This window comes from Protopterus annectens, chromosome 11.part0, assembly GCF_019279795.1.
Source record: "Protopterus annectens isolate FY-2018-M chromosome 11.part0, PAN1.0, whole genome shotgun sequence".
NCBI classification, from domain to species: domain Eukaryota; kingdom Metazoa; phylum Chordata; order Ceratodontiformes; family Protopteridae; genus Protopterus; species Protopterus annectens.
In genome coordinates this window covers 738112229-738127855 of record NC_056745.1, presented here as the reverse complement: position 1 = coordinate 738127855, position 15627 = coordinate 738112229, and the positions used below count along the sequence as shown (strand labels likewise).

Genomic DNA, 15627 nt, shown 5'->3' with positions numbered 1-15627 from the left:
AGAGAGAAGTGGTGGAAGTCACAAGAAAAAAGGAGCTGTGGAAATGATGAGGCAGAAATAGTGGAACTCAAAAGAGAAGGGGGCAGGTGACATAGAACTGGGCAGCAAATACTTTGTGTTTTGTCTTATTGTCCAACTAAAAATACATGATAGAAGGAAAACCATAGTCACAGTGGTTTAGGGACTAAGTGAGGAAGGGGCCAACAAAAAAGAGAAAGACTGTCACCTGAATAAAACAGACAACACACAAGTATATAAGGACAGCAAATTACAAGTACTCATTTTTCATTAGTGACTTGAGGGTCCCTGCTTCATACATGACATTAGTTCTACCCAGCATCTCACACAATGCAGTACAATCCTCACACTGCAGTGGCATTTTATAAGGCTTACCTCGTCTTGAAACCAGTAGTTCATGTCAAAGAAAATCAGTTAAAAGCAGTTGCAGTTGTTTTAAGTTACTTGACATTTAATATTTATTGCTTGAACACAGTTTTCTTTAATACAGCTTTTCTAGTTTTCTTTATCTTCTTTTATTTTAAGTATATTAAATGTTTAAAATAACAGGTCAAGACAAATGTTTATGAGCTTTTCAAAAGCATGTTCTCCTGCAGTATTGGTCGACTTCCACATCAGCCTATTACTGTAGCACACAAGAACAATATTATAGACAAGTGCACCAGTGTATGTATGTGTGTGTGTGAGAGGGGGACTAAAAGCCAGATTCTGTCTAAACAGGCTACATTCTGATTAAACAAGTGGTGCTTATTATAATTCTTAAAAGCAATAAATGAACATGAAAGTGTACCTTACTGGAGTATTCATAATGAACCAGCATCATAATAGAGCTCTTCATATTTCTATAGTACACACATATCAGACGCTGCTCCTCCAAAACGATAAACAAATATTTTATACAAAGAATTGAATTATAAACTGAAGATATATAAAAAAACAGCTGGGCTTAACAATATACAGTCTCATGTCATGAGGATGGGTGAAACTTCGTAACTTACATATGACCTGTAATTATGCTTCCTGTATGAAACAAAGCTGCATGATTTGAGAATAGATATCACGTGTCCTTTTCTGTCCATGTGACCCCCAGTGCAAAAATAGTCTGTACCACAGTTATCACTCTTAGTTGTAGCATTACAGTGCTTATTAACATCAACAAATGTTGGCAACATTTACATTTTGATAAGGTATGATATCTAATGTACTGACCTTAATAAAAATACGAAGTTCAAATTTCAGTACCATCATCATGAAGTATTGCACTAAGGATAGCAAGCAGTCAAATTATACTGATTTAACTTTCACCTGAATCATATACATTCACGTCACTTTTTGTTTACCTTGCAAGGTGTTTTTAAGCTGAAACACAGAATGACAACACAGCCTGCTACATTTTATTTGTAGATATTTATTTTTTGTTAATGAGGTGAAACCCAGTAAGCACCACAGCCTCATTTCAGGGGTTACCCAGCTGTACTGCTAGTTAGACAACTTGCTCAGAGTCACACACTAAGCAAAAGGAAATTGAAATAATCAAACCCACGAGTAACCATGAGGGTAAAGATCAATAGTAGCTCAAAGCCTTAATTCATTAAACTAAACTGTCAGACTGCTAAATGTGGGATACTTAACTAGCCCCTTACTTCAATATAATCTGTAGGTCTCACTTGGTTCCTTAGTAAGGAGAAATTTACAATTTAGAATTCTTCCTGTCCTACAAAAAGCTGGATTTGGTGCTGTACCCACATAATGCATAAAGACAGAAAAGCAGAATTTCATACATTTTTATCACGTTCTACCAGCACAAGCAACCAAGCCACTCCACGGGCGAGCTGTTAAGCAAGTAGCCATTTATATTTTGTCATGATTTTCCACTAAGATCAGTGTCTGCACTCATCCCTGTAGCCACACAACATTTAAGGCTGCCTTAAATATTGTACTAATGGTGCTGCTTCATAAAACAGTACTTTTCATTTTACTTCTGTTAAGGTTTTATGAAAGCAGTGTGGATCTAACCGGTGTCCTCCAAAGATCAAGTTTGCAAACCACAGTTAACAGTTGCGCCTCATTTAGAGAAAATTAATAAACATTTTGCCTATGTTCTTGAAGCTATCCTTGTTGAACAGACATATTTCTAGCACCTCTTGGGTAGACAAAAAAGTATCGGTGTTCAGAATGAAATTTCTTAGGGCTGACTCCCCATTTGATGGATAACCATTCAGCTGCTGTATGATACTGTCCATGAGGAACCCCCTGATGTCTCGAGGCTTGCCTGGCATGCCATACACAATAAAAAGGCCCACACAGTCAGAACCAACCAAAGAGCAGAAGCCCCGTAGCTTGTCAAAGCGCTCTTTGTCCTTGTACAGAGCATCAGCCTGTTTAATTTCGTTAATGTTAATACCTAGGTGCTCATCTGTTTTGCCCTCTTCTGAATTCAGCAACTCAGCCACTGAGCGAGTCTGCACTGCAAGTTGCAGACGAATGTTTCGATTGGGTCCGAAGAGAGTCCAGAGCCAGTCAACTCCCAGCAGGAGGGATTGCTGCTTGTTCATTTTACTAGTACAGATGTGACCTTCCACTCCTTTTTCTAAGCAGTAACCAATGAAGTTGACCAGGAAGATTTCATTCAGAGTGTCTGTACTTGGGTATAATTTACTCTGAGGGTCTTCAAAGCCCAGATACTCCTTGAGACGCTGTGCTGCATAACCCACACCATGACTGAATGTTTCACACATGGTGTCAGCTTTGTTTTTCTCCTGTTGAAGAATCTCTTGAGACTCATTCTGACCCATTTTCTCTGGTTCCAAACAAACAAGAAAAAGCAGATTCTTTTTTTAAATTCTACTTTTCTTTAGACAACAGGACAGCCAGAAGTACTCAGTCTCACTTGAAGCAAACGCAAACACAGAATGATAGTTCCTGGAACTGTGTGCATTTCATTACTTCTCATTATTTCATAAGGTGTGGCTCACATTTTCAGACGTCTTTGCTGTAGGCGTTACTCACTACCTGCAGAGCCAGTCAGGGAAGTATTAAACAAAAACTATGGGAGATTAAACATGAAGCCTTTCATAGCAACTTCACTTCTCAGGTCACAAGCCACGTTACTGCACATAGCTTGTGAAAGCTGAACTGCAAAAAACTAAGCACACTTAGTAAGGAAAGCATGCTGCAACTATACCTGATGCATGCTACATACTTGTACCTCAGCCTACACAGTTCATTACACATTTCTTTTCATACTGGACAATAAAAAAATAATCTGAGATTTGCTTGCTCTCATTGTTTATTTTCTGACAATTATATTTAAAAATATTATTTCTAGGCAACAGAAAGTCTGATGTCACTTTGCAGTTTTACACCTGGAAAACTAGCTTACCAAATACAATCTTCCTGCTGAAATTTTTATGTGCCTAATACAGTGACTATCAATATACTGTTTGCATATTTGTACCCTGGATACTGTTTCTCAGTCACCTTTTCTACTCTTGGGTAGACAAAAAAGTATCGGTGTTCAGATATGTATTTTATGTTATGTGCATAATTATTTTATGCTCGTTTCTGTTCTTAAGTGTCACTCAGTCCCATACCACCAGTAGCACTCTCCTGAATGTAATTTCTGAAGCTCTATATATATTTAACAACAATTTTACTGTCAGGCTTAGGCAGTCAGAGCATGTATTGTTAACATTCTTGTTTTCTAACCCCTGCTGTTTCTGTTCCCCTCCACCTTCTCAGACTGATCTTTATTTCTTTACTTGCATTTTGATCACTTGGTAGTCCTACAAGACTCCTATGCCCCCTTTTTTTTCAGAAGTAACCTTGGAGAAACACAATTATATTAATATGTTGTTAACTGGAAATAAAATATTAAAATAATTAAATAGTCAACAGAAAAGTGCACACATATGCATACAGTCTCCCACACACACACAAACAACTTTTTACAGTTATTATATGATAACATGGCAAAACTTATTTAATACAATAATAGAGTACACATACCAATTGCTTATTTCTAGGAAACAGAACATTATTTTCTTTGTGTGTGTGTGTGTGTGTGTGTGTGTGTGTGTGTGTGTGCGTGTGCGTGTGCGTGTGCGTGTGCGTGTGTGTGTGTGTGTGTGTGTGTGTGTGCATTATCTATGGATTATAGTAAATACAGCAGTCATATCTCCCAACTGATGGAATATAATGTTCTAGAGTACATCTCAATATTGACTCCACTGAGATTCATAGAATACTGGTAACATAAAAGCAATAAAACTCAGCAAAGTCAAAGTCAAATAAACTTTATCGTCATTCAGATAAAAAAATGCAATGTATGACTGGATGAAATTTCATTGCTTCAGGTTCGTGTGCATTGAAAACAGCTTTCACAAGAGGGTGAAGAAAGCATATAATGGAAGAAATTCTAGCTAGTACAGATATAAATGCACAAATAAATAACTTACCCACCAGCATTTTTAAGATAGGATAGCAGCATAGCATAATTCACAGTTCCAGTACTTGTACAAGTAATAATTTAGCTCAGATTGCATAACTTAGATAAATAGAATAATTTAATTCTACGACAGTCAGACAATCATATTACACTTATGATGTTCCCACAAACTGAGGGAGTGTTGACATTGTTAAGGTTAGTTGTTCAGTCTGATTGCTTGTTGAATTAAACTATTCCTGAATCTTGATGTTCTACATGTGATGCTTCTGTATCATTTCCCTGAAGACAGGAGGTGGAATAGTCCATGTGCAGGATGACACTTGTCCCTTATCAGTTTTACGACCCTGCCATAGCAACTGCAAGAGTAAAGGTCCTGTAAGGACTGGGGGTTTGATCCTGTAATTTTCCTGGCCTGCTTTACAACCTTCTTTAATGCCTTGCGATCTGCACAGATTCCATAGCAGACTGTGATGTTGTTAGTCAGTATGCTTTCAATCGTGGCACTGTAAAAGGTCATGAGGATGTGTGAGGGGAGGTTTGCTCTGCATAATCTCTGGAGGAAGTGGAGACATTGTTGGGCTGTCTTTACAGGCTGAAAATGCTTAAAGCAGAGCTTAAATCTGGAGTATTCCTCTTTTTATTCTTTCTTTTTATTGTTTTGGGTTGGGAGGGTGGCCTAATGGTTAAGGTGTTTGCCTTACAAACACAAGGTGCAGGGTTTGAGTCTCACAAGGGATAATTGGCTAGGCTTAAAATGGCTCACAAGGGCAATTAGCTTAGTACTAATCTATGAACTTATAATATATGAATCCTTGCACTCAGGTTAAACTTTATACTGCACTGATCTCTTGGATGCAGTCATGCGTACACTCTTGACTGTCTGCAAAACAAGCCTAAAGTCTTACTAGTCTGTTTGGCTTAAGTAGATACCTCATTGAGCTTAAACTTCACCAGTTGCCATCTGGTCAAATTCAGCTTGGCCAAGTTGAACTCTGTGGTCACTGTTTTCCATTGCAAATCACTGGTGGAGCAAGCTGTAATCGGGTTCCAGCAGTGATTTCTTTCAAATGATTTGTCTCCTATTCACCTTTGTGTGATCATGGAGTGAATGGATAATTACATAACTCATTTTATGCAAAGATACTGCTGGATGCACAAATAGAGCCTTTATGCTGCTTTTGAGATTTCCCCCCTGGGCCTCCACTGAAAATGGACTCCTACCATGTTGTTCAACAAATAAAATAAATATAATATGGTGCTCCAATAATCTAGACCAATGTCATTCAGTATAACAGTGAATAATGATGTAAATCTAATGTAACCAATAATAAATCCCATACAGAATGTGATATCTGAGTCACTTCAAACAAAGATACAGACTGTAATGTCTGAGTCACTTCAAAAAAGGATTGTGAAAAAATGTTTAGTGTCCTTAAGGACACCGATATTGATAGGACAATAAAATGTGTGCGTGATGCTTTATTTGAATGGTGTATGAGCAGGCTGATTACACAAGAGTTATATGGTCACTTGTTTATTGAGTTTCTGTTGGTTTCCCTTATTTATGGACTTCCAAAAGTTGATAAACATCATACTTTACCTCCGATGAGACCCATTGTCACCGGTAATGGCTGACTAATGGAATCCATCTCTATATTTGTTGAGAAGTCACTTCGACCTGTATTAGATACAGCTTCTACAGTTCTTAAGGACACAAACATTTTTTACAATCTTTGAAGTGACTTGGACATTTCATTCTGTATGAGAGATACAGAATGTAACAGTAGATTATGTAAAGCATTTTTAGATGTGAACAGTAGTTTCTCAGAAGAACATATTGATTTGTTTGGTTTTAGAGACCATTTTGGAGAACAGTGCTTTTCTTTTCACTTTTACTATTGGCAAAAATCTGGGATAGCAACGGTTACCTGCTGTGCTAACACCTATCCAAATACGGTTTGGGCATTTTGGAAGGAAACCTATATTTTGAATGATAATCACTTTTGTAATTCCATTCTTTACTTTAAGCATTTTGTAGATGATGTATTCATTCTATGGTGAGGCACATCAGATGAGCTAACAGATTTTGTTATATTTATGAATTCATACACTCCTTTTTTGCGCTTTACTGTGAACTGTTCTCCTAGGAATATAGATTTTTTTAGATGTAACCATTTATAGAGAGGCAGATGGACAATTTTTTTTCTAAGTTCTTTAAGAAACCCTGCAAGAAGAATATTTTTTTGCATAGAAAAAGCATGCATCATATTTATCATACTATTATTAAAGGACAGAGCATGAAAGTGTCTAGGTTTAACTACAATGATACAGATTTTGTTACAGCAAGTAATGATTTTAGTTCAGCTCTACCGTCTCGAGGTTACTCTTCTTATGAGGTTAATGATAATTTGAGTGTTGATAAGATCAATAGAAAAGGAAGAGCTAGAACTTATTTCACTGCCCATCTGGCTAGTTTGCTGGAAGTGAATACTAAAAGGACTTCTGACTCTTTAGGTGTCACTCTTTCTTATTCTTCTGACATTAAATCTATTTGTAGGGTTTTTAATAAGCATTGGTCAATCCTGACTGCTGGTGAATGCATTAGGAATATTGTTGGATCCAAACCTAGAGTCTATTTTAAGAATCAAAAGTCACTGAAACGTATGCTATGGTATAAAATTTACAACCCAGAACTGAAGAGGCCATTGATAGTGCAAGCTTAGGAATCTTTAGATGTGGTCATTTATATATTAATAGTTCCAATGAATTTGTCCATCCATCTACTGGTATAGTGTATAACTTCAAGGTTCATGCAGATTGTATGAGTCGGCAGCTAGTGTATCTAGCTACATGTAATGTGTGCTTGTCATTTTATATTGGCAGAATGTATCAGTTACTTAGGGACCATATCCGGGAACATGTTTATTGTATTAAGAAGTTAGATGAAAGAAGTGCCTTAGCATAACACGTACATTCATGTGGTGTAGTGCATTCATTTACATTTATGGTCATGCAACTTACTGAAAATAATTCTAGGTAAGGTGATATTAAAACAGTGTAGAACAAGCTGAGTTAAGGTGGATTGTGTTATTACAAGCTGACAAAGGGGCTGGCCTTAGCGAAGCGGTTCCCCTGAAACTTTATCTTAGATCAAAAATGATACTTGGCATTTACTATGTATTCAGATCATGTGCTGTCATGTGACTAGAAATATTGATTTTATTGGTTTATTTGTATATTGGGTCTGAAGCATATTTTTACATGAAAGCGCTCATCTATTTTTATTAAATTAATTTTAGCTTCAGCTGTGTGGTGCTCCATTTTTGTTTTGTTGTATACTAATTATAATGAGACAGTTGTTATAGACCTGCATGAACTTGAATCTGAAATTATTATGCTCTTTTTAGCAATAAGTTTACACATTCCAGTGCCATAAGCGTTATCAACACAGACAGTTAAGAATTAAATATAGTTAATGCTGAGTAGGCAAGCATGGTCCACCTTAGACACTATTCAGTGTCAATGATGGAGAATTCCATGATGTAATTAGAGATACAGACAAGAATTATAATACTGAAATTATGATCACAGTGGCATACTGTTCTTTGACCAGTGGGTTCCTAGAAAGATTATAAAATTAGACACTAACAGAAATAATGCTAAAAGTAAAAGCTAGTAGTGGATGTAACTGGGAAACACCATTGCAATAGGATTTGATGGCTAAAACTATTACATAAACTGTCTATGGCTAAAATTCATATCAGCTTGTGTTTGGTCAGAACCCAACTCCCCTTCTTTTTCATCTTAGAATGGACCACAAGGAGCATGGCAGAGAAAGAATATATTTTTGCTTTACATGTATAAAGGAGAGCATTTGAGGGGCTGAATGTTTGAACATAATTTGAAGAACACTGAAAATGCTTAACCACAGATTAAATCTTTGAATTGTGATACAAGTCATACTACACAAAGACTGCTTACGCTGAGTGGGGAGAGTCCAGAGTGCTGATTTGTCAAGATGGAAAGTTGTGGTATTAGTGAGGCATGCAAGTATTTGTGTAAGGGTGTATTATTCTAGGATCCAGAAAGTCACAAGTGAAGGGGAGGACCAACATGTCAATAAATAAGTAAATGAAATAAAATAAATAAAAATAGAGATGAAAATGATAAGGTGACAAACTTGCTGGAAATGATAGTAAATAAATGGAAAATGAAAACGAGATAAACGTTCCTCAAGTAAATAGGAAAGAATTTGGTGCAGTTGTGGTGAAGAAGCCACAGGTGCTGCAATTAGGTAGCAGTCTTAAAAATGACAAATGAGAAGATTTCTGAGTAGATAAACAGGGTATGACATATGGATGAAGTCTTAGGATGGGTTAATAAAGTTGTCAGAAGACACAGGAACTGGTACGTACAACTTGAATTTTTTTACATCTGTCTGATACTGCAGACATAGAAGGGGTTAGAAACACGATGAAGAATTCTGAACTTTGTGAGGAAGACTTTAGTCTTACTGGATTAAATGAGAAACAGTTTTTTGCAATGAATTAGTAGCCCATACCTTTCAACTGTCCAGATTTTCAAAGAATGTCCAGATTTTTGCTTTATATTACTGGTTGGTCCTCATAAAATTTGTGGTTTTCTAGTGCATCACTGATAATGTCACTAAATCTGAAGTCACCAAATAATGATATGTTTTCTAGTTTCAGACTTTTTATCCTTCAGAAAATGAATGCTAACACAAACCCCTTTATTCTATGAGCTTTCTAAGTTTATAAGAGCACTATTTAAAATCTGTTCCTATTTTTGGGAATTTATCCCCCCAATTTACATTGCTGGTGGAAATTGGGCTACTGTTGGCTGAAGGAGGAGAAGAGGTGGAAGGCATGCCCGAAGGCAGGTAAGGGCTAGGACTGTGATAGTGAGGGTCGGAACTTTGAATGTAGGCAGTATGACTGGTATAGGGAGAGAGCTAGCTGATATGATGGACCAAAGGACGGTTGGTGTATTGTGTGTGCAAGAGACCAGATGGAAGGGGAGCAAGGTTAGGTGTATCGGAGGTGGTTTCAAATTGTTTTATCATGGTGTGGATGGGAGGAGAAATGGCGTAGGCATTATCCTGAAGGAAGAGTATACTAAGAGTGTTTTGGAGGTGAAAAGAGTGTCGGATAGTGATGTGTAATGATGAATGTTGTTAGTGCATATACTCCACAAGTTGGGTGTGCGATGGATGAGAAAGAAAACTTTTGGAGTGAGTTGGATGAAGTGGTGATGACTGTACCCAAGGGTGAGAGACTGGTGATTGGAGCAGATTTCAATGGGCATGTTGGTGAAGGGAACAGAGGGGACGAGGAAGTGATGGGTAGGTATGGTGTTAAGCAAAGGAATGCAGAAGATCAGATGGTAGTGGATTTTGTGAAAAGGATGGACATGGCTGTGATGAATCATATTTTAACAAGAGGGAGGAGCATACGGTGACATACAAGAGTGGAGGAAGATGCACACAGGTGGATTATATCTTATGTAGAAGGGCAAATCTGAAGGAGATTGGAGACTGTAAAGTGGTGGCAGGGGAAAGTGTAGTTAGGCAGCATAAGATGGTGGTTTGGAGGATGACATTGGTGATCAAGAAGAGGAGGATGAGTGTGAGGGTAGCACCAAGGATCAAATGGTGGAAATTGAAAAAGGGTAATTGTGAGGTGATGTTCAGGGAAGAGTTAAGACAGGCACTGGGTGGCAGTGAAGAGTTACCGAATAGCTGGGTAACTACAGCAGAGGTAGTAAGAGAGATGGCTAGAAGGGTGCTTGGTGTGACATCTGGAAAGAGGAAGGAGGACAAGGAGACCTGGTGATGGAATGAAGAAGTACAGGAGAGTATACAGAGAAAGAGGTTGGTGAAGAAGAAGTGGGATTGTCAAAGAGATGAAGAAAGTAGACAAGAGTATAAGGAGATGAGGAGATGAGGTGCATGGCAAAGAGAGAGGTGGTGAAGGCTAAGGATAAGGTGTATGAAGAGTTGTATAAAAGGTTGGACACTAAGGAGGGAGAAAAAGACCTGTACCAATTGGTTAGACAGAGGGACTGAGCTAGTAAAGATGTGCAGCAGGTAAGGGTGATAAAGGATAATATGGGAAACGTACTCTCAAGCAAGGAGAGTGTGTTGAGCAGATGGAAAGAGTACTTTGAGGGATTGATGAATGAAGAGAATGAGAGGGAGAGAAGGTTGGATGATGTGCGGATGATGAATCATGAAGTGCAGTGGATTAGCAAAGAGGAAGTAAGGATAGCTATGAAGAGGATGAAGAACAGAAAGGCTGTTGGTCCAGATGACATACCTGTGGAAGCATGGAGGTGTTTAGGTGAAATGGCAGTGGAGTTTTTAACTAGATTGTTTAATGAAATCTTGGAAAGTGAGAGGATGCCTGAGGAATGGAGAAAAAGTGTTTTGGTACCAATTTTTAAGAATAAGGGTGATGTGCAGAGCTGTAGTAACTACAGAGGGATTAAACTGATCAGTCACAGTATGAAGTTATGGGAAAGAGTAGTGGAAGCTAGGTTAAGAAGGGAGGTGATGATTAGTGATCAGCAGTATGGTTTCTTGTCAGGAAAGAGCACTACAGATGCGATGTTTGCTCTGAGAGTTTTGATGGAGAAGTACAGAGAAGGTCAGAACAAGTTGCATTGTGTCTTTGTGGTTTTAGAGAAAGCATATGACAGGATGCCTAGAGAGGAGTTGTGGTATTGTATGAGGAAGTTGGGAGTGTCAGAGAAGTATGTAAGAGTGGTACAAGATATGTATGAGGGTAGTGTGACAGCGGTGAGGTCTGCGGTGGGAGTGACGGATGCATTTAAGGTGGAGGTGGGATTACATCAAGGATCAGCTCTGAGCCCTTTCTTATTTGCAATGGTGATGGACAGGTTGACAGACGAGATCAGACAGGAGTCCCCGTGGACTATGATGTTTGCAGATGACATTGTGATCTGTAGTGAGAGTAGAGAACAGGTGGAGACGACCCTGGAGAGGTGGAGATATGCTCTAGAGAGAAGAGGAATGAAGGTCAGCAGGACTAAGACAGAATATATGTGTGTGAATGAGAGGAAGGCTAGAGGAATGGTGAGGATGCAGGGAGTAGAGGTGGCGAAGGTGAAGGAGTTTAAGTACTTGGGATCAACAGTTCAGAGTGTGGAAGAGAGGTGAAGAAGAGAGCACAGGCAGGATGGAGTGGGTGGAGAAGAGTGTCAGGAGTAATTTGTGACAGACGAGTACCAGTAAGAGTGAAAGGGAAGGCCTACAAGAGGGTAGTGAGACCAGCTATGTTATACAGGTTGGAGACAGTGGCATTGACAAAAAGGCAGGAGTCAGAGCTTGATGTGACAGAGTTGAAGATGTTAAGATTTGCACTGGGTGTGACGAGGATGGACAGGATTAGGAATAAGTATATTAGAGGGTCAGCCCAGGTTGGAAGGTTTGGAGACAAAGCCAGAAAGGCAAGATTACGTTGGTCTGGACATGTGCTGAGGAGGGATGCAGAGTATATTGGGAAAAAGATGCTAAGGATGAAGCTGCCAGGTAACAGGAAAAGAGGAAGGCCTAAGATAAGGTTTATGGATGTGGTGAGAGAGGATATGCAGGTGGTTGGTGTGACAGAGCAAGATGCAGAGGACAGGAGGAAATGGAAACAGTTGATCTGCTGTGGCGACCCCTAACGGGAACAGCCAAAAGAAGAAGAATCCCCCCAATTTACATTGAAATTAATTCTACACACTTGCTTTTAACTGAGTGATTAGATAATTTTGCAATATTTCAATTTCAAAAGGCCATTCTGACCTGAATTTTACTCAAACTTCATATGGCAATATTTGTGTACTGCTTCAATGCATCATTATGAAAATTTCAGAGGATCAGTCCCATTTTTAATGTATTTTGCACAGCTTAATATATTTTAGGGAAAACATACAACAGAATACTAAATAAGTGCATAACTGTCTGAACAAGTAAAATAATTGCATGTTACTATACCTTAGAGAATGAGCAAACTGTACATCAACACCCTGATTGGAGAATGAACATTGTCCAGCAGGGTATTAACATACAAGTAATGCTCGCTGACATATGAGTCCGATGCTTCATGGCAGCATATTAAGCTGTCATGGACCTCGGATTGCAAAAACTAACAGCCGCCATTATTTTACTCTCACTAAGCAGAGATTCTGCTGCTGTCTAGCGAGCATAAAATGTAAAACAAAAAAAAGGAGAGTGATGTGTGTGTGGTGTGTGTGTGTGTGTGTGTGTGTGTGTGTGTGTGTGTGTGTGTGTGTGTGTGTGTGTGTGTGTGTGTGAGAGACAGAGAGAGAGAGATCTAGAGAGTGAGAGAGAAAGCGAGAGTGATCTTGTGTGACTGAATACATGTTTGAAAATGGTGGGGACTCTATTTGTGAGAAATTGAGAAAGAAGGTAAAACCGATCTTGTGTGAGTGAATGTGTGTATGAAAGCAGAGAAGATTGTGTGTGTATATGTATGTGTGTGAAAGCAGAAGAGACTGTATGAGAGAGAGAATGGCCTCTATGTAAAATTGTTGTGTTTTACTTATTTATTATTTTTTAAGCACTATATTATTTTTTATATATGTTTGATGTAAAATGTTTCCTCCCAGCAGCATTAACATATACTACAGCAAGTCTGAAACATTAGGCGGAGGAACTATTCACATTAAAATATATAAAAATAGTATTAGTACTTAAAAAAATAAATAGGCAAGTAAAACACAACAATGTTACAGACAGCCCATTCCTTAGCACAATAATGCTCTTCAGGGTGTGTGTGTTAATGTGTAATTACCGCCCTTCCAGGGGTGTAGAGGTCCGCCACCTCATAACACCCCTGGGCAGGCATTAATCACACATTAACACACACCATGTCAGCCATTATTGCTTGTTTATAAAGTGACAGAAAATGTCACATTTTCTGAGAAAAGAGTATTATTTTTGTTTATTTCATTAAAACACACCAGTGGTATGACTATTGGATATTCTCATGATGCACATGTTTATCTCAAACAGAATGCTAAAACAGAGTACCAAAATGGAATGTAAGATTACTTGTGGTGCCTCACAACAAAAGGATCATACCTCTGTAACCAAATGAAATATTGCAGCAAATTTCACAGAATAGTGTGTCATGACCCACAGATTTAATTAGCTGACAATTCCAGGCATAAAGATATTTTCTTCATGTAACGTATTTTACTGGATATGAGTGTAAATTGGATGGAGTCATAAGTCCCATGACAAAAAAGTCTGTATTTAGGAGAGATAGACAACACAGTAAATAAGTAATCTAAGCTGTTATTGTACTTGGCACTCTGAGCAAAAGTTCAACATAACACCGGCAATAGATAGACAATGTAGGGAAGAGAAAGATAAGCTGTATTTTTCAAAAGGAAGCAATGAGAGCGTTTTGTGAGATCCCCTCGACCAGACTAACTTCACTGATAGGAGAAAAGAAATTCCCCTTTTTATTCAAGTAATTTGAATGTGGCCTGTGATACTATCAGACACAATTGGCCAATTCTTACTCCAGATGATAAGATTTAACACATAGTGGGGAATCAGCCTAGGTTCTTATTTAAGAATTGGAGATCTCTAAAACGTATACTTTGTTATGGAGAGATGGACACTGAGAGAAGGAAGTCTGAATGTGTAGGAATGTTCCCTTGTAGATCGTGTAGCACTTGTGAATATATAATTAGAATCAATTGCTTCATCCATCCAGTCACATCTCAGAAGTTTGTACCTAACTTGTATCCAGATTGCTCCAACAACAACTTGATATATTTAGCTACTTGCTCGGTCTGCCCATGTTTTTAAGTGGGCAAGACAAATCATACCTTAAGAGAGATAATCAGAGAACATTAAAGTGAGATACATAGACGTAGGAACACAAATGCATTAGCAAGACGTGGTTATGAACAATACTTCACATATTTTCAGATTTATGGTTTATTTTACAAATGATAAAAGCTGATATGAGACTTAGGGACATTGATAATTTCACTGAAGTTACTGAATTAAAGTGGATAATATGTTTGCAGGTAGATAAAGAATATGGACTTAATGGGTGTATACCTTTCAAGGCGGTGGTAAAAGCCCACTTAATTAAATGATTTTATTGTATAATTGAGTAGTTTTTTACTATTAATTTGATTGTGCTTAGTTGCTTGGATTAGGTCTGATGAAGTGTTATAATAGCATGAAAGCACTTATCTGTTTTATTTTATTGTTTTAATAAAGTATATGGTGTGTTTTTAAGCCTTCTGCTGGGCCTTTGATTTTATTTTTGTTGTTGCTGCCTTTAGGGATTTTGCTACACATTTCGTTCTGGTAGAAATTAGCAAAGAACCAAATCTCCTGCAAACCATCAAACTTATAAGCATCTGTTTAACCATGCTAAAACTCAAATCACTGCTGATAAAAAACAGCATTACTTAGATCCACAAATAAACTATTAAAACCAATACATTTTAGTTCTCTATTAACAAAATCTTACACCCCGGAATTCCTACTGTCCCCAACCTCTACCGAGATATCTTCACCATAGAAACTGCTAATAAATGTATTTCCCATTTTATAGACTTTATTGCTAACCTAACACAAAATGCCATAAAAAATTACAAAAGCCTTGATGAGGTGCTCCACAAATAAGGGACACAACATAGTTTTAAATTTAGAGTAGTGGAACAGGTTTTTATTAACATCAGAGATGGTGATCTAAACAACAGGTTAGAAACCAAGGAGATGGAATGGGTTTTAAGGCTGGCTGTTAATGTTAGTCCTGGCTTAAATCAATTGGTTTCTATAAAGCCTGTCTTAAAATTCAAATGACTGTGTTTACATTAAATGAAATAAAGTTCATGCTTTATTCTATAATATTTTTAACAAATGTTTTTTAACAATGTGAGTGTATATATATATATATATATATATATATATATATATATATATATATAGGTTCATAGGTTCATACTAGGCTATCTGCCCTAGGGCATTTATAAGCCTAGCCAGAATGTGTTTGGCTTTCGCCACCCATTTTAAATTTATTTTGCTATGCCCTTTTTCGAGGTTAGTATATTGTGCCTCTGTCTAACAGTGACACAGAAGTGAT

General features: G+C 37.8%; 1 protein-coding gene across 1 annotated transcript; it reads right to left on the bottom strand.

The window, feature by feature from the left end:
- Positions 1 to 1410: 1410 nt before the first annotated feature.
- Positions 1411 to 2953, bottom strand: REP15 (RAB15 effector protein). The gene has a single exon (XM_044088191.1). It carries the CDS (start codon positions 2811 to 2813, stop codon positions 2088 to 2090), a length of 726 nt encoding a protein of 241 aa, XP_043944126.1. The 5' UTR covers positions 2814 to 2953; the 3' UTR covers positions 1411 to 2087.
- Positions 2954 to 15627: the final 12674 nt, after the last annotated feature.